At 38.4% G+C, this 26,272-nt stretch overlaps 1 protein-coding gene across 6 annotated transcripts in view; it reads left to right on the forward strand.

The window, feature by feature from the left end:
• Nucleotides 1-26,272, forward strand: part of LOC131401483 (transmembrane 9 superfamily member 2-like) — a 74,277-nt gene that overhangs the window by 15,173 nt on the left and 32,832 nt on the right. For 5 of the 6 annotated variants that reach the window (XM_058536846.1, XM_058536847.1, XM_058536851.1 and 2 more), the window contains 3 exons: nt 9,506-9,633; nt 13,750-13,861; nt 24,327-24,406. In XM_058536846.1, coding sequence (XP_058392829.1) covers nt 9,506-9,633; nt 13,750-13,861; nt 24,327-24,406 — 320 coding nt within the window. The remainder of the gene's footprint in view (nt 1-9,505; nt 9,634-13,749; nt 13,862-24,326; nt 24,407-26,272) is intronic. The other variant, XM_058536850.1, reaches the window with a different exon arrangement.

Consider the following 26,272-nt stretch of genomic DNA (forward strand, 5'->3'; position numbering starts at 1 on the left):
TTACACATAGGTTACCCTCCATTGCAAAATTAAAGCTGTAGGCAAGTTTCAGAAAGGTGTTTAGGGGCCGGCCCGTGGCTTAGTGGTTAAGTGCACGCGCTCCGCTACTGGCGGCCCGGGTTCGGATCCTGGGTGCGCACCAACGCACCACTTCTCCGGCCATGCTGAGGCGGTGTCCCAGCATACAGCAACTAGAAGGATGTGCAACTATGACATACAACTATCTACTGGGACTTTGGGGAGAAAAAGGGAAAAAAAGGAGGAGGATTGGCAATAGATGTTAGCTCAGGGCCGGTCTTCCTCAGCAAAAAGAGGAGGATTGGCATGGATGTTAGCTCAGGGCTGATCTTCCTAACACACAAAAGAAGAAAAGGTGTTGATAGTTTTTATAGTGTAATTGATCTTGTTCTCAGGAATAATTATATCAGCTATTCTCAAAGTGAGGTCTGGGGCTCTCAGAACTTTTCAGGGAGTCTGCAAGGTCAAAACTATTTTCATAATAATAGTTAAGATGTTATTTGCCCTTTTTACTCTCATTATTTCATGAGGGTACGGTAGAATTTTCCAGAGGCTATATGAAGTGTGATGATGTCAACACTCTGAAGGCCAATGGCGTGTGTGCTTCTGTATTCTCGTGTTTCAAAATTTTCTCATTTTAAGTTTGAATGTGGTCAATATGGGTAGGTATCACCCACATAAACAAAAGCTCGTTAAGGTCTTTAATAATTTTTAAGAGTAGGAATCCCGAGTCTAAAAAGTTTGAGAACTGCTGAATTCGATGTTTAGAATCAAAGTGGCAGATATGGTTGTCTGATCAATGAAAAGCTTTTTTTTTGTTTTAAAATTCTTTAATTACATTCACATTGTGCAACCACCACCACCATGACTACAAAAGTAATACATATTTGTAAAAACCTCATACAACACAGAGGTATAAAGAGTATGAAGTGAGAGTCTCCCCAGAATCCTCCTCAATCTTAATAGATTCTTTTTTATGTATGTATAATTTTTAAATCTGAGATTATAATATATATATTTCTGTAATCTGCTCTTTGTCTTTACTTAGAAGTTTATAATGGACTTCTTTCCATATTCATTATACATATATACATACATACATATATATAGAGAGAGAGACAGAGAGAGAATACAAGAGCAAGAAAGTGCTTATACTTTTTAATAGTTTCATAGTATTCCATTGTATGGATGGATCATAAATTTTTTTTAAATTTTATTTATTTATTTATTTTTGCCCCCAAAGCCACAGTAGATAGTTGTATGTCATAGCTGCACACCCTTCTAGTTGCTGTATGTGGGACGCGGCCTCAGCATGGCCGGAGAAGCGATGTGTCGGTGCGCACCTGGGATCCGAACCCCGGCCGCCAGTAGCGGAGCGCCCGCACTTAACCGCTAAGCCACGGGGCCAGCCCAGATCATAATCTTTTATCCAGTCCATCATGATTAGGTGTTTTCCATTTTTGTTAATAATGCTGCAGTGAACATTCTTTCACCTCTTTGAGTCTCATCTGTAAAATGGGAATAAGAATAGTACATACCCCATAGGGTTGTTGTGAGGATAAATAGGATAATACTTGTAAAGTACTTGGAGCAGTGTCTAATACAAAATAGGCACTCAATACATGATAGTTATTATTGTACAAACATCTGTGTACTCTTGTTTAATTGTTACCTTAGGATAAATTCATATAAGTGTAATTGCTAGGTCAAAGAATATGAACTTTAAAAAAAAACACCTTTTTGTTGTAAAATACAGATATAGAAAACTACACAGAACAGATATAAAGTTTAATGAATTATAAGGGGAACACCTTTGTAAACCCCAACCAGGTCAAGAAATAGAATTTGGCCAGCCACTCCAGAAGGTACCCATGTATCCCTACCCATTACAACACCCTTCCCCTAAGATAACCATTGTCCTTTTATCCTAAGCACTTCCTTGAGTTTCTTTTATAGTTTTATCACCCAAGTCCACATCCCTAGACACTGTAGTAGACTTGACTATTTTCTATATCTTTTTTCAATATTTTATTATGAGCTTTTTCAAGCACACAGAAAAGTTGAGTGAATTATGTAGTGGACACTCATGTACCCATCACCTAGATTCTACAATTAACATTTTTCTGTATTTGATTTATCACATATCTATCCATTTGTCCATCCCTGTATTATTTATCCAAACAATGGTGCATGTTCCTCTGTCCTTTATTTCCTGCAAATTGGCAAGTGGATCCAGCAGCTTGATGAGATTCAGGTTCGATCTCTTTGGCGAGATAAGGTAGTAGTATGTTCTTTCATCAGGTGGCACATAATGTCTCTTTTTTAAAAATAGATTTATTATTTAGAGTGGTTTTAGGTTCAAGGAAAAATTAGGCAGCAGGTACAGAGATTTCCCATATACCTCCTGCCCCCACACATGCATTGCCTCCACCATTATCAACATCACTCACCAGAGTGTGGTACATTTATTACAATTGATGAACCTACATTGGTACACCATTATCAACCAAAGACCATAGTTTACATTAGGGTTCACTCTTGGTGTTGTACATTTTATGGGTTTGAACAAATGTATAATAACATGTATCCACTGTAACAATATCATACAGAGTAGTTTCACTGCCCTAAAAATCTTCTGTGCTCCACCTATTCATCTCTCCCTCCCCACAACCTGACGTCTTATTGTCTCTTTTTGTTGTGATGCATGGATCCATTAATTCGTTAGAGGTTGCACACGCTAGACAAACAGGAGCTGTGGAGTGAGCTCCCATCAGCCCTGAAATGAAACCCTTTTCCCTTGCAGTGTCTGTCTAGCGCCCTCTACTGACAAAGCTTCATTCGGTGCTAGCTTGCAAAGGAAAAGTATTTAAAATGTATGAGGGGCCAGATAATTTTCACAGATGTCAAAAAGCATGAATTTGGATATGAGAGGCAATAAATCAATAACTGGCATACCTTACACGCATGTACTGATCACTACTCTGATGAAAGAGAGCCCTCTGCATATCTCCAGAAATCTCTGTGCAGCTGTATTCTCTCTGGTGCCCCACAAAATCGAGCACCTTTGGCCTCTCTGGACTTTGAATTTTGTCTTCTCACCTCGGGGAGACTGCAGAGCTCTGCTTGGGTATCCTTTCCCTGCACCACAGCCTGGAAATTCTCTCTGGCAAGTAAGCTTGAGGCAGTAGTAGGGCTCACCTCATTTGTTCTTCTCTTGGTGATCACCCTCTTAACGTTCTTTGTTGCGCAAGGTCTGGAAACTGTTGTTTCATATATTTTATCCATTTTTTTTAAGTTGTTTAAGGTGAAAGGGTAAATCTGGTCTCACGTTATTCCATCATGTCTGGAGGAGGAAGTCCAACTGCCTTGTTTTCTTTTCTTTTTTTTTTTTTTTAAATTTTATTTATTTATTTTTCCCCCAAAGCCCCGGTAGACGGTCGTATGTCGTAGTTGCACATCCATTCTAGTTGCTGTATGTGGGACGCGGCCTCAGCATGGCCGGAGAAGCGGCGCGTCAGTGCTCGCCCGGGATCCGAACCCGGGCCGCCAGCAGCGGAGCGCGTGCACTTAACCGCCACGCCACGGGGCCGGCCCGCCTTGTTTTCTTTTTGCATATATTTACTTGGTGTAACTTGGACTAGCCTTTCATTGTTAACTTTTCAGAATCTCTTCGTTTTTGATGTGTCTCTTGTATACAACATATTGTTGAGTTTTGCTTTGTGGTATCTTATGAAAAATCTTTTCCTCTTAATAACGTGAGTTAAGCCCATTTACATTTACATTTATTGATATTACATTTGGTCTCAGTTCTGTTATATTATTTTATGTTTTGTTTACTATTTTTATATTCCATATTTTGTCAGTTCTAAGACTCATATTTCCCCATATTTTAACATTTATTACATCAGAATGTGTCTTAAAGTTTAATTGGCAGTGTTTTTTCCTTAGCTGCACATAAAATAATGATATCGGTGGCATTTTTGATTCCGTGATATATGATATTTATTTGAAAAGTCTTTATGTGGTCTATATTTTTATTGTTGTAATTATTCTACTATTTAAGAAGGTTTGTATTTTTGTTATAGTCCTTTCGTTTATACCTACTTATTAGTCACTTCTTTCTTTAGAGGGTGTCATGCAGTTTCATAATTATGTTTTGCTTTGTTTTTAATCCTTTTTGTAATTCTTTGAGTTTCCTGGATTGTTGCCTTTTATCAGTTCTGGAATTCTCAGCCGTTCTCAGATATTTTCTTCTCTCCTTTTCAGACTCCAGTTAAAGCTGTGTTAAATGTTCTATATTTTCTCCTCCATGTTTCTCTCTCTCTCTTTTTTTTTTGTGAGGAAGATGAGCCCTGAGCTAACATCCATGCCAATCCTCCTCTTTGTGCTGAGGAAGACTGGCCCTGGGCTAACATCCATGCCAGTCTTCCTCCACTTTATGTGGGACGCTGCCACAGCATGGCCTGACATGCGGCGTGTCAGTGCACGCCTGGGATCCCAACCCGGGCCGCCAGCAGTGGAGCGCGAGTACTTAACCGCTACGCCAGGGGGCCGGCCCCTCCTCCATGTCTCTTAACCTCCCTGTGGTATTTTCCATTATTTTATGTGCTATGTTTTTCTGGTTTATCTCCTAGTCTATAAATTCTCTCTTCACTTGTTTATTTTCTTAAACATAGGCATTGAATTTTTAATTTCAGTAATCATCTTTCTCATTTCTACAAGTTTTATTTTGTTCTTTTCCAAATCTGCTAAGTGATTATTTTATACTCTTCTATTTCATGCATGTGCTTTCATGCTTGCATTTTATTTCTTTTAAATATCTTAAATTTAGTTAATTTTAAACCTGCCTCTGATCATTCCTCGATGTGAAATCCTTGCAGGTTTGTTTCTGCTGGTTCTTGCTCACGAAGCCCTTTTTCTTTGTGTGTTTCATTATTTTGACCACATGCTCACTGTTCTCAAAAATTGTTTGTGGAGTTTCTTTGAGTCCTAGGGTCAAAGTACTTTTCTCCAGAGAGGATTTTCATTTACTTCTGCAAGACATCTTTGAGAAATACCAGTCTGGGACTACCTTAAAGCAAATTCACAACTTGAACTTCCTGGGGCCACTTAGGTGATGTGAATCCAGCCTGCAAATTTATGTTAGGGCTGGCCTGTGGCCACAACTTCTCAAAGACAGTCCCCCTTTGTTCTCTTTAGCATCAAGGCCATCTTCCCTCCGGTCTGTTGGGAATGTGGAGCAGGTTCACTTCTGGCTTCCTTTTACCCTGAGAATGTTGCTTTTCGGAGGGGTGGGTGGTCTCATCTTAACGTGCAGAGGGCCTCATATTAGCCTTCTCACCTGGGAGGGCCCTCGCTGAGTTCTCTCCTCCTCATCCCATGAGGCTGCGCAAACCGAAGTTCATGTTTGCCCGGGTCAGCAGGTGTCCTCAGGGCAATAGCAGCATCAGTGCTCCCTTACCCAGCTTACCTCTCTGGCTTTCTGCTTTCCCTTAGAATTGACATGGTAATTACTTACTTTCTTGTTAGCTCATGTTGCTTTTTTTTTTTTTTTTTAATTTTAAAGACTTTATTTTTTAGAGCAGGTTTAGGTTCACAGAAAAATTAAGAGGAAGGTACAGAGATTTCCCATCTACCCCCTGTCCCAACATAGGCACAACCTCCCCCATTATCAACACTCTCCACCAGAGTGGCCCATTTGTTACAATCCATGAAACTACACTGACACATTGTAATTGCCCAAAGTCCATAGTTTACATTATGGTTCACTCTGGGTGCTGTACATTTATGCTCCTATTGCTTTTAAGGAGATACTTGTTATATTTATCACTTGTAGTTTTCAGCAGGAGATTTGGCCCAAATAAGACTGGAATTGGAAATCTAGTTAAAGTTTTTTTTTTTTTTTAATTTTATTTTATTTATTTATTTTTTCCCCCAAAGCCCCAGTAGATAGTTGTATGTCATAGTTGCACATCATTCTAGTTGCTGTACGTGGGACACGGCCTCAGCATGGCTGGAGAAGCGGTGTGTCGGTGCGCGCCTGGGATCCGAACCCAGGCCGCCAGCAGCCGAGCGCATGCACTTAACCGCTAAGCCACCGGGCCGGCCCTCTAGTTAAAGTTTTAAAGCATAATTTTAACATCTAGTAGGATGGAAATTAACATTTAATGACTTCCTTATTCTGTGCCAGGTGCTGTGCTAGGGCTTTCCATATAATTTCTTTTTTTTTTTTTTTTTGTTAAAGATTTTATTTATTTATTTTTCCCCCCAAAGCCCCAGTAGATAGTTGTATGTCATAGCTGCACATCCTTCTAGTTGCTGTATGTGGGACTTGGCCTCAGGATGGATGGAGAAGTGGTGCCTTGGTGCGCGCCCGGGATCCGAACCCGGGCCACCAGCATCGGAGCGCGCGCACTTAACCACCAAGCCACGGGGCCAGCCCCTCCATATAATTTCTCACTTAATACAGTTAACAATTTTATAAAGTAAGTAATGGTATCCCCATTTTACAGCTAAGAAAACTAAGGCCCAGTAAGACTGATATGCAAAAGATTGTCTGTGGCAAAATCTGAATTCCATTCCAATGTTTTTTGATCCAAATTCTGTTCTCTTTGCACCATACCAAACTACCTCTTATATATTTTTTTAAAGCTTCACTTTTTCTTTTTTAATTTTTATTTATTTATTTTTCTCCCAAAGCCCCAGTATATAGTTGTATGTCATAGCTGCACATCCTTCTAGTTGCTGTATGTGGGACGCGGCCAGGCTGGAGAAGCAGTGCGTCGGTGCGCGCCCAGGATGCGAACCCTGGCCGCCAGTAGCGGAACGCACGCACTTAACCGCTAAGCCACGGGGCCAGCCCCCCTCTTATATTTTTGAGCACCTAAAGGATATTAGCTCTGAGGATATAGTTAAGAAGTGCCTGGCACATAGTAGATGCTCAAAAAATGTTTGTTGAATGAATGAATGAATGAAACAAAGTTCCTAGCCCTGTGATCTACTGGGGAATATAATTTACTAGGGGTTGTAAACATGTAAATATACTGACTACAATTTGATGTGGTAAGTGACAGAGATATAAGATGAGTGACATGAAACACACAATAAAGAATTCTTTTTAGTAATTTAGTGGGTTACAAGTAGAGGCTGTGGCAGCAGATGAGTCTAGAGAGACAAGCAGGATTTAGATCCGGAAGGGCCTTGTTACCACTTTGCCCATCATATTGAGTACTTACTTTATGCCCGACAGTGGTTGAAATGCTTTTCATAGGTTGATTTAATCCTCACAGCACCTTTTAAGGTAAGTACTCTTATGATCTCTACTTTATAGGTGTGGTAATTGAGATACTGAGAGGTTAAGCAACTTGGCCAAGGTCACACAGGCTAGTACATGCCCTACCTGAGCTTTCAGCCTAGGCAGTTTGACTGTGGAGTCTGCATATTAACCACTATGCTGTGCTGCTTCTATTGGTATATATCATGGATATACCTCCATACGAATACATGCAAATCTACTGCCTGCATTTTATTTCTCTGTATGGTTATACCATATTTCATTTAACTGTATTGATAGACATTTTTGATTGTTTCTAGTTTTTGGCAATTATGGACAGCACTGCAGTGATCAGTACTTACTCTCTAGCCCAAGCTGATTCTGACACGCCTCCACAGGATCACTCTTTCCCTCTTCTTTATCATCACTGTACTAAATGATCTCTAAAATTCCTTCAGCGCCATCACCGTCAATTCTGAGATGTGCAGAGCCATAATTCTTAATCTAGGAGTCCTACATATTGTAGATTACTCAATATGGTAATTGACAAGGCTCATTTGTACTTATTTTCTGAAGATTGAAGGCCTGGGTGACATAATAGCTAATATTTATTGAAGGCTTCCTATGCCCAGCACTGCACTAAGTACTTCACATACATTATCCTATTTAGTCCTCTCAGCAATCCTACGAGCAATCCCATTATTGTCCTGATTTTTAAAAAGAGGAAACTGAGGCTTAAAAAGGCTAAATGACTGGTCTTTGATCATATAGCTATCTGATTGCAAAGCTCATATTCTTAACCCTTGTATTAGTTTGTTTGGGCTGCTGTAACAAAGTACCACAAAATGGGTGGCTTAAGACAATAGAAATTGATTGTCTCACAGTTCTGGAGGCTAGAAGTCCAAGATCAAGGTGTTGGCAGTGTTGGGTCCTTCTGAGGGATGTGAGGGAGAATCTGTTCCAGGCCTCTCTGCTAGCTTCTGGTGATGGCCGGCAATCTTTGAGGTTCCTGGGCTTGCAGCTGCACCACTCCAATCTCTGCCTCTGTCCTCACATGGCATTCTCCCTGTGTGTCTCTGTCTTCATATAGCCTTTTCCCCTTCTTGTCAAGTCACCAGTCATACTGGATTAGAGCCCACTCTAATGGTCTCATCTTAATTTGATTTTGTCTGCAGAGATCCTATTTCCAAATAAGATCATGTTCACAGGTACTAGGGGTTAGGACTTCAATATAACTTTTTGGGGGGACACAGTCTAACCCATAACAACTGTTATACAGAAACTGCCCTAAAATCCCCATGGAAAAATAGTCATTTATTCTCCTGTAACCACTTTTATCAGAAAAGAGCAGTCAAAAATTTTTTTTCTTCTGGATGAGATCAGTGGTTCTCAAAGTGTGTTCCTGGGCCAGGAGCATTGGCATCACCTGGGAGCTTATCAGACATACAGAATCTTGGGCCTCACCCTAGACCTAGTGAATCAGCATCTGCATTTTAACAAGATCCCTGGATGATTTGTATGAACTTTCACATTTAGGAAGTTTGGATAATTATCTTATATAGTTGTGGCTACTAGGGAGTGAACTAGTGAATATTTGGCTGGTAGGGAGAGTTTAATTCACTTTTTGTCTGTTTGATGCTTCTAATTATAAATGTACATATACCCTCATTAGAGAAAATTTCGAAAGTACAGAAAAGTATAACAAAGCAGCGGAAAAAAGATTGCCTATAATCTCACTACCCGGAGGTACCACTGTTAACATTCTGAAACATATTTTCTTTCTATGTTTTTTTGCTTCATTACTTTTACCATAAATAAAGCCCAAACTCTTGATATGCTTAAACTATATATACTGACAACATAGTATTAGTTTATTTGTGTTACTTCATAGTTTTGTGTGGTTAAAAATCCAGAGATACGTACATTTATTAATTTTACAGTTTTGCAATATTGTTCCTTTCTGACAACTATTTAAGACTATAGAAGTAACAATTGTTTAAGACTATAGAAGTAACTAACATCTTAATTTTATGCCAGATGCTCATGGTTGTAGTTTTAATCTTATAAAAACACATTTACTCTTCAGTATGCTTAATTTATAGCTCAATTTTTAAAAAACTAGTGTATCTAAGTTTTATTCCATGATTAGATTTTATATTTTTTAGTTTCTAGGAAAAGTTCAAACTTCTTTAAAATTTCTTTATCTTTTTGCAGTCTGAATTCAACAAAAATAATACTTTCTACCTCTTCAACCACGTTGATATTACTCTTACATATCACAGGGAAAGTGAAACAAATGGGGGTATTGCAAGATTGGTTACTGCTAGACTTGATCCTAAAAGGTAATTACAGAATATCTTTTTAATTAGCTCCATTAATTTAAAAATTAACTCAAAATGTAGAAGTTCTCAACTAGAATTTTCATTTTTAATATACACATGTGATATAACCTTAGACATACAGTTTGAAAAATCAAATGGGTAATTTTATTCCCTTCTACCTATAGTAAGCATCTGAATACCATGTGATGTGAGGAAGAATTGACAGATCTGGCAGAGAATAGACTTATTGAGGGTATCCTAACTCTCTACTTTAGTTGCTGCCATACAACAAAGAGATTAGATTTAGATTTGTGTTTCTTCAGAGGACAGGTCTAGTACCAGTGGAGTCTATTAGACAGGTATCAGCTAAGGAAGAATCTGCTAACAATTAGAAATTTCTAACAGTTGAATAAGCAATCTCAAGAATTAGTGAGTACTCTGTCCCCGGATGTTTGTAGGAAGAGTCTGGATGACCTAGCTGCTAGAGATTTTGTAATAAGGCATCTAGCTTAGTATCTGGTCCCTGGTAAGTAAGTGCTCAATGAAATGTAAAGGACAATTCTGCATTGGGTAGGAGACTGGACAGGTGACCTTTAATTTTCCAACTCTAAGATTCTTTGACACTGTAGGATAACATTAGTACTCTCCAATTGACAGGTAGAGAGGGGGATATATCACACAGTATATAAAATCATGATCCATTATGGGCAAAATATTACAAAACCTGAAATACTAGGATGGAGGAAGTTACCCTTGAAACTTATGTGACGTATGTTAAATGAGGCAAGTATAGTATAGTTTTCTGAATACAGAACAAAGAATTAGAAAATTTGGATTTTTAGTCTCAACTCTGCTGGTTCCATTTGGAAAGTCAATCCTAAGTTCATAGAAAGGAATCAGGCTTCATTGTTTTTAAGTCTACTATCCTATTTTACCTTAGCCACGGCAGTTCCATCTGTCACTGCTCATGGCCAAAGGGAAAGAATAGTTAGAGAATGTATTGTGACAAGCTTTTGACCATGGGTAGGTTAACTTGATCTCTCATAGGCTTAATTTATTCATCTGTATAAAGGAGAGGGCTAAATTAGGAGTTTTTAATATGGACCCTGATGCATCAAACCCTGGAAATCTTTATTGATGAGTGTTTTTCTGGGCAAAAGGGTCCATAGATTTCATTATATAAACAGGCCCCAAATGGTGAAGAACACTGGTATTTTCCAACTCTGATTTGTCTTAGTAAAACGATATTCTTTTCAAATTAGTGGCTCTGTTAAAAATTTTGAAGATCGTTTATCTTCACAAAGTGTTGCAGACAGGAAATAAAAGAAGAATGGAAAGGATCAGGGCATATTTAGGAATAACAGGGGTAAACATAGTTACTAAGCGAGACCAGGAAATACTAACCATTGCCAAGGGCAATCACCCATGGTTTTTTGTGTATGTCAGTTCTGATATCTGGCAACAGATTTTTAGGATGATGGACTGTGAGGTCTGACTCAGAATGATGGCTCATGTTGAAAATCATTTAGTTAGAAAGGTAGTAAACACACAAAGTACAATCATCCAGGAAGCTAATCTTGTCAGCTATATGAAAATCAAACTTAATGCTTTCCAGTCACATCTCATGTTCTCAGACTCAGATAGAGTAAAAAGGCCAAGAAAATAATTTTTTAGAGTTGTATTTCTTCTATGGCCAGCCCTGGTGGTCTAGTGGTTAAGATTTAGCACTCTCACCGCCATGGCACGGGTTCGTTTCCAGGTCAGGGAACCACACCACCCATCTGTTGGTTGTCAGACTGTGGTGGCTGCATGTTACTCTGATGCTGAAAGCTATGCCGCCAATATTTCAAATATGTTGGACAGGTTTTAGCGGAGCTTCCAGACTAAGATAGACTAGGAAGAAGGACGTGGCCACCCACTTCCAAAAAATTGGCCATGAAAACCCTACAAACTGTAGCAGAGCATTGTCTGATATAGCGCCAGAAGGTGAGAGGATGGCACCAAAAGACCAGGCAGGGTTCTGCTCTGCTGTACACAGGGCGCTAGGAGTCAGAATTAACTCGAGAGCACTAACAACAAATTCATTCTACACTGTCCATAGTAATAGCTTACATATGCGTGTGATAAATCTTTAATCACTGTACAGGTCATTTATTTGGGCCCCCTGAGAACAAGGACTGTGTTATAATTCATCTTTTTCAGAATTAGGCAATCTGCTCAAGGTCATAGAAGTGAGTTAGGCCTAACAGTTTTCTAGGCCTACAATTTTGTGTTTTCTTTTAGGTACTCTACCCAGCTAATTTCCCTGATGGTTACCATAGTTGATCATCTCTTTTTCCTTAAAACACTTGCTTCATTTGGCTTTTAGGTTACCATATTTTCCTAGTTTTTCTCCTGTCTCGCTTGTTGCTTATCAGTTTTCTCCTCATTTCTCCAACCTCTTAATGTTGGAGGGCCCCAGGACTCAGTTTTTGAACTTTTTCTCTTCTTTATTTGTACTTATACCTTGGTGACCTTTATCCTGTCTCATGGCATTAGATACCACAATGACTCTTAGATCTCTAGACTTGTGTATTTAGCTGTCTACTTGGATGTCTAATAGGCATTTCAAACTTAACATGTCCAAAAATGAACTTCTAATCTTCCCGCCAAACCTGCTTCTCCTGTTGTCTTCTCCATCTCAGTAAATGGCAACTACTTCTTTCCAGCTGCTGAGGCCCCTAAACCATGGCATCACCCTTCATTCCTCTTTATCTTTCTTCACTTATACCCTATATCCAGTCCAATCCTCTGGCAGATCATGTGGCTCTATTTTCAAAATATGTTCAGAATCCACCACTTCTCATCACCTTCACCACTATCACTTGGTCTAAGACATCCTTATAGCTCACCTGGATTATTGCAAAAACCTAGCTGGTCTCCCCGCTGCCACCCTTGTCTTTTAGAAATCTGTTCTCAATACAGCATTCAGAGCATTCCTCTTTAAATGTCAGCTCGTGTCAGTCCTCTGCTCAGAATCTTCCAGTGACTTCCGATCTCAGAGTAAAAGCCAAAGTTCTGAAAATGGCCTGTAAGGTTGTTTTTGCTGCATAATCTTTCTCATATGAAATGCAGATATTTCCTGTACTGGGGTCAAGACCCATACTTAAACAGCAAACCTTGATATGCATTATCATGCAGTAATTTAATTTTTCTATTTAGTGTTAAGTTTTGATCTGTAGGCATAACAATTATTATTAGTTTAATTCATAACTATTTTAAAATGTATTTTGGCTTTAAATAGAATGCATGCATCCTACAAACACTTAATAAGGGCAACTGAGTTATAAAAATGAATAGAAAGAGGTATACGTCAACAACCTGGGCAATTGCGAGCGAATGGTTTTATTGTGTGTGTATGTAACAATCCAATAAGGATTGCATATTAGTCTTTAGACAGAAGCCAAGGAGTAAATTGCATGTTGAGTAAATAATTTAAAAGGGAAGCATCACAGTTTCTTCTTTTGATTTTTCTATCTCCCCTTTATTCCTTTTTCGCTTTTCAAGTGATATTAAGAGTTTCTTTATTCCTGACCAGGCATTTGCTAGCTTCACCAGTCCTGTCCAGTTTCAAACTTCTCCAGTTTTTGTTTTCCATCTTCTGTTTTTAATAATCATTCTCTTTTTCACGTAGATTATGTCCTCAATACCTTTCATTGCTAAGCATGTTATTTTACACACAGTAGGCCCTCAAATCTCTGGGTACTTATAAAAATGATTTCTGCTTCATCTATTTCATTTTCTAACCCTACAGCTAAAGTTACAAGATAGGTTATTTAGTATATCGAAGAGGGATGAGATGAAAGATGAAAAAATAAAGCCATTTGCTAGTAGAAGTTTTTTTTTTTTTTTTTTAATCTATCAACAGGCAAAGAGAAGGTTCTTAAGTATTCCATTTTGGGCAGTTTATTGAGTCTCATTTGAGTGTTAGGGACATTTAGACACAGAAGTATTTTAAATCGTAAAGAGTTTTAAATTCAAAATATACTGAAAGGCCTCTTTTCTCAGCCTGCTATTGTTACATGCCTGAATAGCCATGAGTCAGAAATTTATTACAGTTTGGTATAAAAATTGCCTTCCTTTTTTTTCTTTTATTAGCTATAAGCATTCAGATGAAAACCACCTAACTTGTGATGGACCCCCTATGGAAATTCCTGGAGAATATACAGATAAGTTGAATGTAACCTACACTTACTCTGTGAAATTTGAAGTAAGTATCCCATGCCATCCTCTTACTTTTTTCCAAATCAAGTATATAAGTATCATATACTTCATTAACATTGAAGCCTCAATTTTCATCAATTTAAAGTTGTATAACATAGCTAAGGGCCCAAGAAAGTAGGTAAGTTCTTCATGTTAAAACCATTCAAAGGACAATCATTAAAGGAATTGCTGTCTTCAATCGACTACCTTTCAGGTACTGTGCCAGGTACTTTACTTTCTCTTGCTTCATATTGAGGTTTGAAAGAGGTACATGGGAAACCAGAGGGGTGTCGCCCAGGGTTTGGCAGCTGGCTGGCTGCTCAAGTGGGACTCTAAAAGAAGAATATATCGTGGAAGGGACACAGTATAGTGTAGTGAAAAGAGCACACATGTTGGACTCAGACTGACCTGCCATTCAAATTGAGGCTTGGCCACTTACTGGCTGTGGGAGCTTACGTAAGTCACATGATCGCTGAGCCTCGATTTCTTCTCATGTCATTTCACCCTCATCTTCAGAATATGTAAAGCCCTTAGCATGACACAGATGTCCACATTTGTACATCTCGAATTTTTTCTTTCGTAAATAGCTATTTTTATAAAGATGGTGTGTATTTTTGGTAGATACATAGATAGACAGACAGACTGACTATTAACGTTCTGGTAAATAAACTATCAGCTCTCTGATGCTTTTGTTTCCCAAAGGGTTTTCTGGAAACTGATTGCTTTATATTTTATTTTACTTGCTTTTTCTTGGTATTTAAAGGTGTTATGTGAAAAAATAATTCTATGATGATGTTACTTTGGATAACGCTAGGTTGAAAAATGTTAAAACTATGGCTTCAAGAGTATCCACTATGTTAATAAGCCGGTGGAAGAAAGGGATTTTCAAAAGACAATTATAATATGCAGCGTTTCATAGACACTGGCAGAATTCATGGGGATATAATGTTCTGTAGACTATACAAGGGAAACACTGCACATGGTGCTAAGTATACAACTTTGTACAAATGGGATATTATATGTGCTATTTTTGCTTAAGGTGTGTGTCATGGACATCTTTCCATATCAATAAACATAGAGTCACATTCTTTCTTTTTATTGACTACATATTCATTTAACATATAGGCCATAATGGACTTTTTTAGTGCCGTATTGATGAAAACAACCCAAATGTCTAATTTTTAATTATAAACAATGCTTTACTGAACATCCTTACTTTTTTACTTGTGTGATTATCTCCTAGAGTTAAATTCCTAGAAGTAGAACTATTTAGGTAAAAAAGTGTACACATTTTTTTTTTTTGATGAGAAAGATTGGTCCTGAGCTAACATCTGTTGCCAATCTTCCTCTTTTTGCTGAGGAAGATTGTCCTGGAGCTAACATCTGTGCCCATCTTCCTCTATTTTGTATGTGGGATGCCAGCACAGCATGGCTTGATGAGTGATGTGTAGGTCTCTGCCTGGGATCTGAACCTGTGAACCCTGGGCCGTTGAAGCGGAGCACATGAACTTAACAACTACGCCACTGGGCCAGCCCAACGTTTTGATAACATATTGCCAAATTCTTTTCCAGAAAAGTTGCTAAGCCCAAGGATCTGCTGTTTCTTCACACACTCAGCAATACTAGGTTTTTGTTAATCCTTTAAAATCATGCTTCAGAATTTTAATTTTGTGAGTATACCAAAGGGAGATAGATTTATACTAGGCAAACTCCTAAGGGTCCAATGTATAAACCAGAATACCAATTTATTAATTTAAATGGAGAAACATAAATGCCTAGTGGACCACACCATTCTTGTTAGCTGGTCAGCACATCCACCTGTCATAAAGATGTATAAGAAAGCAAATATAAATAGAATAGAATAAATAGAAAGTTTCTTGGTGAGCATAGGACCCCAGAGCAAAGGGAGGTGACATATTAAAAGATGATATTCATGGCACTCTAATGCTATGCTTGTCCATGGAGCAGATGTTTATATTCATAGGTAGGTACTCTCAGCCCTGGACAGTATTAGAGGTGTTTCACCAAAAGATTAACTTTGGGGCTTTCCTTTTATAGGGAAAACCTTTTAGACTATGTAGATCTATGTATTTTCCTTTTTAGTTTTTTTAAGACTATAAATCATATTTTTGATTCACTTTGATTATATACTTGATTTTGTATAAGGCTTATTTCTTACAGATTTAGATGTGCTTTCCTGAGACCACACTCTAATCACCTTATTTGGGATTAGGTCTTAAATCTCTTCAACCATTTACAAATTGTGCTTGGTTTGTGTCATTCCTATAGATGGCCTGACAGCCATTATAACGGGATTCTTCCTAATCTCATTCTGAAAGCAATTCCAGGTTGGAGCCGCCTTGCTCTTGTCCCTGTGTATCACCTGTAGTGGTTTTCTCCATTGTATAAGTGAGGGTACTGAAGGCCAGCAAGCTGAAGTCCTTTTCTCAGGATCATAGCAGGAGGTTAAAGTGATATTCAAACTCAGGTCTGTTTGGCCCCCAAACTCATAGTTTTGCCCCTCTACCATTCTGCTTTTCTATATTAAAGGTCTATTATATTTTCTGCCTACAGAGTTACTTTAAAGAAAATGAGAAACGTTTATCTTAGAAATGTGTGTGTGTACTTTGAATCATTCAGCTAGAGGTCAGAATTACTTGATCCTACATCCTGCAGTTTACCCAAAGTACAATCAGTGAAAACAGGCAATTTACCAGTCCAATAAGTATAGTCCAGTCTTGTAATCTCTGGATGAAATATAGAATTGTAATCTGGGGAAAGGAATGAAATACACCCTGAAGAAATGAAAATAACTTTTCCCTAATGATTGAGAATACTATTCAAAGTCTAAGCTATTATCAGAAGTTGATTGAAGAGCTGAAGCCCTTCTACATTTTTATCACTTATCACTTGGCTATCAAAATTAAATGTAGGAAGTCTTATGTTTACAGTAAAAACCAGGAGAAAACACCTCTAAACTGAAGTTCAGATTCACACCAGGAGCCTGCATAGTCTGGCATTAGTGGTCTGTCTGCCTGTCAGGAAGCAACTGTGGCTGTCAATGGAGCTGAAGCACAAGTTCAACTGCAGCCATACCAAATGGGGGAATTTGAGGACTCACCTTATTTGCGGCTAGGTCTCAACTCCTTGTTCCTTAACAGTCCGCTCTGAATCCTGGAAGCTGTTCCAGAACGTGGAATTTCCCTTTCCCATTGAAACTCATTTAGAGTGCTCAGAAGGCCCTTGGCTTCCAGAAGTGGTACAATGGAAAGAACCACGCATACCTGAATTTGAATCCTGGCTTAGCATTTGCTAGCTGTGTGAACTTGGGCAAATTACTTTGAGCCTGTGTTTCCTGATCTGTAAAATGGGGATAAGTCTCCTCATGTGATTGCTGTCAGAGATAAGCGAGCTAACATATCAAATACTTAGCACAGGGCCTAGCCCATAGTAGTCACACAATGTTTCCTATTCCTTCTGTCAGATACAGGAGCACTTGATTTATAAATGTCTTCTACAACAGTAGCTCATGTATGCAGAGTGGAATTTTGCAGTGAGAATGCACGAAGCCACAATATTCTTTATCTGATCACCAGAAATTTGCCGTTGTAGTTGCGGGGGGGGAGTGCAAGGAAGAGTGGTGATGTATATCTCTGATGGTGCTGTTTCTTCGTTTTCTGTCTTGGGTTGAAAACGCTTTTTTAACCCAGTGATAAGGGTACACGTGAACATTTGCTAAACTGCATTCCCTAGAACTCTAGTCAAACAAGTTTAGAAAATGCTGCTTTCTACTGCCTCCTCTCTCAGCTTCACAAAGCGCATTAGTAAAATATTTAAAAGTCTCCTAATAAAGAAACCTTTTGATTGAGTCTTACTCAGCATTTACAACCGTGCTTGACTATGGGGTTCTTTTCTGGAGTGATGTTTATATCACACTGTGGAGCCCACTTTGGGTATCCCAGGTGTACGTCATTGCTGCGTCTTAGAGTAGCTCACAAAATCCTATTGAACCCATAACATAGTCTGAACTTTCAGTGAACAAATGAGAAGCAAAGGTTCATATATTGGTAACTGTAACTATAAAATAACTTAATCTACATTATGGGTTATGAAGAACTTTGTCAACTAGCTGAATTGTTTCAATGGGAATGATTCAGGTCAATATTATCAATGAATGTTAAAATTGTAGGTTTATGAGTGTTGGGGAAACTGGTTATTCTCACAGTGGCAAAGTATCACCCCGCAGTGTTCATGCTACCCTCTCCCCTTAGTTATTTCTAACTTCTTTCTCTGACAATATATCTACGATATATTGACTTATCTGTTCAACTCTAGCATAATGTAAAGTACTGTCAGAACTGCTAACCCATACCCCTGTGGTAAAGAAATGTTTTGTATTATTTTTTCTCATACCAAGTCTTTGAAATCTGGTGTGTATTTTACACTTACAGTCCATCTCACTTAGGACCATCCACATTTCAAGTGCTGAATAGCCACATGGGACTAGCGGCTGCCATCTTGGCAATGATCTAGACCTTCCCATTTGCAGGGACTGTTTGCTTTGGTCTGTGCTTCTACATGTTTTCCCCATTTTGTTGCTTCTCACACTCAATACAGAAAATCCTACCATGTCCTGTGACATGGATTGATTCCAGGCCCTTGGCTGGGTAAACTATACTGTCTCACCCTCCTGTAGACTATGGAAGTCTTCCATCTATCTTTGACACACGACGATGTTCTCAGGGGGAGAAGTGGGCACAATCCTGACACAGGGACGGGGCAGTGGGACACGGACAGAAAGCTGAACTCCATGCACACATCAAATTACTTACAGACGTCAGTGCCATGCAGCAGCAGCAGCTCGTTGGCTACCTGGGTTGCAACCTCCATCCTCCTGGGCCTCCTCTACCCCCGTAGCGCAGCCACCTGCAAACTGCTGTTGGCCACAGAGCCTGTGGTCATCGGCTGAGTTGTGGACCTGAGCCCCTGGTCAGGCAGCTACTGGCTACAGAAAGGTTCAGAGGCAATATAATAATCTTTAGTTTAAAAAGTCTTGTCTTTTTGCTTTTTAATTAAGCATTTGTGTACTTTATGTTTTCAGAAAATGATTCATGTTCCCAAATGGGTATAAAGTTTGGAGTTTATACAACAAATCTGTTGAGAAGTTATTAAAGGATGGGTCATAAAGATTAACATTTGAGTGAAGACCTTTTATTCATCCATTTATATGACAAATATTTATTGAGTGCCTGTTATGTGCCTAGCATGGGAATTTTTATAAAGTACCTAGTTTAACTTTATTTCTCACAATAGTCCTCTGAAAGCAGGTACTGTTTTAAAATCTCCATTTTTAGAAAATAAAACAGACTCATAGAGGTAAAGTAACTTGCCCGAGGTCACAGATGTAAAGGATTATAAACCCAGATTAGTATGACTAGAGAGTCGAGGCTCTTAATGCAGCCTCTTTAATACATAGTGTGTGTTTAGAACAGGAAGGAATTAGGGTGGGAAAATTGGCCAAGAAGGCTTTATAAGAGAGGGGCCTTGAGCTGGGTCTCGAAGGATGCTGGGTATGATTTGGATAGAAGGGACAGAGGTGTGCGAGGCATTGTGGGAAGGCCAATGGACTGAGTTAAGAGACCTGGATTTTAGGAATTTGAAGAGGAGCTAAGGGTAGGGCTTTCCAGGTAAGAATGACATGGTGTACATGGGGAACAGTAAATAAACTTGTCCAACTGAAGCAAATTTTTTTCATTTGTTCATTCATTCATCAACAGACACTAAATGCACTCTATGTGCCAGGTGGTAGGTGCTGAGGTATATAAAGGCCAAAAAGATTCAGTGTAACACCCCAGACTCTAATCGTATTTATAGTATTGGTAGAAAGGTTAGAAAGATAGATTTGGGCGAGATTTTGAATAGCCTTTAATGCCAGGGTAAGGTATTTCTATTCACAATAATTTTACTTTAGAAACTTACTGTTTTTACACTACCGAGCAAAGGTTTTTTTGTTTCATTCTACTCACATTACTTTTAGCTATGTATTTGAGTTATATAAGCTTTATTTGTGGGCTAGCCTGGGACTCTAGCCACATTTACTACATTGTTTTTTTTTTTTTTGCAAGATGTATTCCTGGTTTTCAGGCAGCATGGGCCAATAACTGAATTGAGAATCAGAAAATTTTGGTGCTTGCTGGCCTCAAAATCATACTGTGCCCTGGAACAAGTTCATTTTCCTCTCTGGACCTCAGTTTCCCTATAAGAAAATGAGGAAGTTGAGCTAGATCAGTAGTTGTCATCCCTATCAGATTGATGTCCTCTTTTAATAACAAATGTTTTATAACTCTCCCTTTACTATTGTAAAATCATATTAATAGGTACTAGGTAATTAAACCTGTATACACAGTTTCAATAAACATAAATATAACACCCTAACTATAATATAGAGGAGAAATAAAAAGAAAGTAACTTGTAATAAAATAATGTGTATTTCACTATATCTTTTGGTCACTGTAAGATGCATGTACCTATGTGTATAATCATTGTAAATGTGACAGCTGTGAATGCAGATGAGTAGAAGAATATTGTACATCAGTATCTCAATTTTTTTATAATTTTATTTATTTATTTATTTTTTCCCCCAAAGCCCCAGTAGATAGTTGTATGTCATAGCTGCATATCCTTCTAGTTGCTGTATGTGGGACGCGGCCTCAGCATGGCTGGAGAAGCGGTACATCAGTGAGCACCCGGGATCCGAACCCGGGCCGCCAGCAGCGTAGCACGCGCACCCAACCGCTAAGCCACGGGGCCGGCCCACATCAGTAGCTCAAATACCACGTTTCCAAATGATGCCATGATTTTCCGAAATCTTGATCAATTTTGGTAGTTTCAAACCAAACATAGTACCATCTTCCCTCAATTTACAAGGTAGTCGCGTTCCTGGAAAAAAAATCAATGTATATCAAAAATGTGTAACAATACTTTATGTTTATCTGTAAAATGGAGATAGAATCTTGGTGCAGATAATTGTAAGCAGTTTTTCACTCACACGAATGTTGGAGGGGGCATTTGGAAGTTCTTCTCAATTCTTCATTGTGCGGGTCTCCCTGTGCACTGCAGGGCGTCTGGCATTCTACTATGCTGCTTAATATCAGTAGCAGCCCCACACATTTTCATTATGTCCCCTAGGGGGTGCTGATCCCCCTGCTGAAAACATCTGGGCTAGAAGAAGCCTGCCAGCTTGATTCTTTGAGTCCCTGCATGAATTTTTACTGATCGAGACCCATCATGATGTACTGTGTTATAAATCAAGAAGTCCTGTCTTTGTTTCTACGTCTGTTGCTTGTGCCTCCATTATAAACAACATTAAAGACTTGTTCACCTCATCTGATTTTATCAGAATTGCTATGTCTTATAAAAGATTTGGAGGGCCGGCCCCGTGGCTTGGCGCTTAAGTGTGCACGCTCTGCTGCTGGAGGCCTGGTTCGCATCCCGGGCGCGCACCGACGCGCCACTACTCCCGCCATGCTGAGACCGCGTCCCACATACAGCAACCAGAAGGATGTGCAGCTATGACATACAACTATCTACTGGGGCTTTGGGGGAAAAATAAATAAATAAAATTATGACATTACTCTTAAAAAAAAAAAGATTTGGAAACTCTGCCATGTAAAGATGAAGTATAGTTCATTAGTTTTTTTTTTTTTTTTTTTTGGTGAGAGAAATCAGCCCTGAGCTAACATCCATGCTAATCCTCCTCTTTCTGCTGAGGAAGACCGGCTCTGAGCTAATATCTATTGCCAGTCCTCCTCCTTTTTTTCTTCCCCAAAGCCCCAGTAGATAGGTGTATGTCATAGCTGCACATCCTTCTAGTTGCTGTACGTGGGATGCGGCCTCAGCATGGCGGAAGAAGTGGTGCGTCTGTGCACGCCCGGGATCCGAACCTGGGCCGCCAGTAGCGGAGCGTGCACACTTAACCGCTAAGCCACCGGGCCGGCTCTCATTAGTTTTAAATGAATTAAAAAAATAGGTTCCACCACTTAGTTATCTTTTTGCATTTGTCATGTTGTTCTCAAATGTGCCTTAGGATTTTAAAATAATTTCTTATTTTCTTAAGGAAGAGTAATATGTGTTATGGTCTGTTATTTCCAGCAGATGGCAATGTTTGGTGCAAAAAGGATTTGGTTTAACTACTGCAGATTTAGGCTCTCTTTGTATTTAAAATCCAAACTTCATAGTACACATTTGAAAGTATCTCTCCTTTTTTAAAGACTTGGTATGAGTTAACTTGCTTAAGGCAATGGATAGGCTGGTGAAGAGATGCATGTAATTCAAATTTTGACAAATTGTCACATTTTACTATAGAAACAATATCTTAATAGAATGGCTAAGGTAAATCCTTTCATGCAATGAATATTTATCCCTGGATTTGTCAGTTCTATGAATTCTGATTTTCTTATAGGTTTTTAAAAATAATTTATTTTGAAACAATTTCAGACTACAGAAGAATTGCCATAACAATACAAAGAACTCCTGTAGTCCCTTTAACCGGACGCCTCAATGGTTAACATTATACCTCATTTACTCCATTGTTCACTCTTCTCTTTGTGTGTTCATTATCATTTGTCTTTCTCTGAATCTTTTGAGAGCTAGGTAGATGTCCCATCACCCCTAAACACTCCAGAGTGTCTTTCCCTGAAACGAGCTCACTTTCCTACATAACTAGCATACAACCGTCCAAATTAGGAATCAATATTGGTATCACATTACCATCCGATCCACATCCATCCATTCAAATTTCACCAGCTGGCCAACAATGTCACTTTTTCTGGTTCTCGATCCTATCCAGGATTATGTGTTGTGCTTATTTTTTGGTCTCCTCCAATCTGGACCAGTTCTTTAGTCTTTCCCTGTTTTTCCTATCCTTGAAATTTTCCAAGAGTACAGACCTTACCTTCTGTAGGATGACCATCAACCTGGATCTGTCTGATGGTTCTTCATGACCAGGCTCAGGCCATACATTCTTGGCAGGAATATGGCAGACCTAATACCTCACGGCAGGAGGCACATGATGTCAATCTGCCCCATCACTGGTAATGTTAGCCATGATCACCTGGTCATCAGGTTTTAACTAAAATCCACTGATGAATTAAAACTCATTTTAATTAAAATCTGTCATTTGCAAACTTCAGAAAAATCACCTAAAGATACCCAGTTTTAAATAATAAGTAATTTCAAACATAACTTGGTCAATCTGCACCAGCGTTTTCCTTTTGCTAAGAGCATGTTACTGATTTGAGGGGTAATAACACTGCATTAATGGTTTACATGTTTATTGGGGACTACCAGTTAAGATCTTCATCTAGTGGGGATATTTTATAAGAAAGCTATTGACAGTTTGAGTTTGATCACACATCAGCAGAAACAGCTCGATTGGTAATTGCATGTGTTTTATTTAGTTCTGAAAGCAACAATATTAAAAAACAAAACATCTTTTATAAACTTGTTGCTACAACATCTCAAAATACGTAACATACAAAAATGTAAAATATTAGAGTATTCGATAAGAAACGATGACTTAAGTTGAACAGTGTTTTATAAATAAACAAAATACCCTAATAATAAACCTGTTTGCAGGAGATGGAGCTGGTGGGTTGCAGTAAAGCAAGTTATCTTTTAGTTTCAATTTAAATAATAATATTAATAATACTTGTATGTGGTGAAGACTTCAAATAATATAGAAAAAGTATAAGTAAAATGCTCCCTTCCCTTACCACCTCCCCATTCCTAGTCTCTCCCTCCAAAAGTGTAACCATTATTTTTTCTTATTATTATTCTAGAAAAATGTTTGTATCTATAAGATATGTGTATTATTCTGGGGAGGGAGATTGGAATTTTGTTATATATACTTTTCACCTTTCTTTTTTCACTTAATGCTATTTCATATACATATACATGTTTCATATACATATCACTTCATTCTTTTTAAGTTACATGGTATTTCTTAGCATGGAATACCATAGTTTGTTTATTCCCATTCTGACAGGCATTTTTGGTTGTTTCTAGGTTTTTAAATTTACAAAGAAAATTATAGTGACTCTCATTATATATATCTTTGTGTACCTTTGCAAGTATTATATGAAGTTGCAACTAAGATGAAAATGTGATCTGGACAAAAGGAAATGAAGTATGGGGTGGATTTAGCATTACGGAAAAATAGTAGCAAAAAAGGTGCTATTTCTGGTGAACAGCAGTAAGCTAAAATTATTTTCTTACTAGTTCCTTTCTGAACTGAGGAAGAATATCAGTAGATAAAAATAAGATAAAAATGTCAGGGTAGATCTCATGATTCCATGAAGTTAGCAATAAAGAAATGGAGAAAGTACATGCAGAATAACTTTCTGTCTGTTTTAGGATTGTAACCAGCACAAGGTCAGGTAAAATTTGGTCATATTTTTATATTTTTGTTTTAGGAAAACAAAAACGTTAAGTGGGCTTCTAGATGGGACTATATTTTGGAGTCCATGTCTCAGACCAACATTCAGTGGTTTAGGTAAGCACTTTATGAAATAAAGAATAAGTAGCTTCAGGGTGGGAAATATATAGGTGTAAACATATATATATATTTGTAAACATATACATGTACATATATAATATATATACATATATATTTTTAAAAATTATTCTGTCACCAGAGATGATCCTGAGTGATATTTTTTCTTCTCTGTGGCTAGCTTCCCTTCTTCCTCCCCCCCCACATATGCAAAGAAAAAGAAAAAAGGATAATGTATTTTAAATATACTAATGTTTATGTTGAAGGGAAAGAGAAGCCTGAGACGTCATAGAGATACTCTGTCTGCTTGCAAAGAATATTGGGGTGGGAAGTCAGCAGGATATGACTGTGGAAGTGGACACTACACAAGAGATGAAAGGAAAACAATAGAAACTTCTGTTTGTGGGTTCAGAAAGTTCAAGAAAACTAGAAAGGAGAAAAAGCAGTAATCAGCTGGTGTGGAGGAAGGTCCGGATGTCACGAAAGACTGGGAAGAGTGCAAGGAGAAAGTTGAAAGGATTATGTATGAGAAACCAAAACATTTCAAGTGGTCATTTAATCAAGCAGGTCATATAAAGGAGAGGATGGGGTAGAGATGATATCTGTCAGGGAAGGACCATTCGTTCTACAGGTATTTTTTAGTTCTTATTATGATGCCAAAGACTGTGGTAGCCTCTGGGACACAGTGGTGAATAAGGCAGGCAGGCTTCTGCTCACATGAAGCTTACATTCTAGCAGATTCAGAGTAAAAGGACTTGATTCCTCAGGAATCTTCAACAGGATCAAACCACAGAAGTCCTTCGTGACTGTGGAAGGAGTAGTTTCCACATGGAATTGAGGGATGGACCAACTGAGAATGTAATGATTGGAGCTGAGAGTGGGAGTAGGTTGTTAAATTAGTAACTTAGGAGACCTATCAGAGAAGCTGATGAAAAGAGATGAATGTGTATATATAGTATTTTGTTCCCTGTAGTCCTGTTATCTTGTAATAAAGCAATTTTTGTGGAAGAAGTCTATAAAAGTGAAAAAGTAAGGAAATGTGTGATGCTATGGGTATGGTCTTTCGAGATGATGATTTTCCTTATACTGCCATTGCCATTAAAATGAAAATAGCGTCCCCTTGGCCTCCTCCTCCTATTTCTACCCTTATTCCTCCTCCTCCTCTTCCTCCTCCGTCTCCTCCACATTCTTATTATTATCATATGCTAGCTTTTCCAGAGAGTGTTTTGTTTGGGCAATAGTCCGGGTCCCATTTTGTCACGCGCCTGCCCCCAGAACTCTCTTCAGATAAAATTTATTTAAATGGTTTCTCCAAGGGGGTTGTGAAAGTGAAGGGCCTCCAGATAGATTTTGGGGCTAATCTCTAGTTGTATTAATAGTTATAATGTAACAATAAATGTACTTTCTTTTCTGTCATGAGTTAATTTACTTACGACATTTAACAAGCATTTTAGACATCAATCATCTTACTGGCATCTTTCTAAAATAGCGCCAGCCTTTTTATAGATTCTGGTGAAACTTTTTTGATGTGTCTGAGTTTGGCTGGGTGGTGGGATGGCAGAAAGCATTAGTTTTGATTTGGGGATAGTTTTTAAGTTTTAGTTTTAGAAACAGTAAGTAAGAGCTGGTAGGTAAGTGGTCCGTGGGGTCTTTACCCTGAAGCTCATAGAGTGATAAAAAGACTATAGCCTTGGTCTATCAGCTAAGAAGTCAGTCAGCCATTAATTCAACCTCGATTCCTGAACTTTCCTTCTCTAAGTTTGTGTTGCTGATCTTATTCACTTCTTGTTTCTTTTTGGGAATGTACTGTTAAAAAATTCTAAAATAACCTTACGAATAGTATTGCTTCTAATGCCTTATTTGTAA

The sequence above is a fragment of the Diceros bicornis genome, chromosome X (genome assembly GCF_020826845.1).
Source record: "Diceros bicornis minor isolate mBicDic1 chromosome X, mDicBic1.mat.cur, whole genome shotgun sequence".
NCBI lineage: Eukaryota > Metazoa > Chordata > Mammalia > Perissodactyla > Rhinocerotidae > Diceros > Diceros bicornis.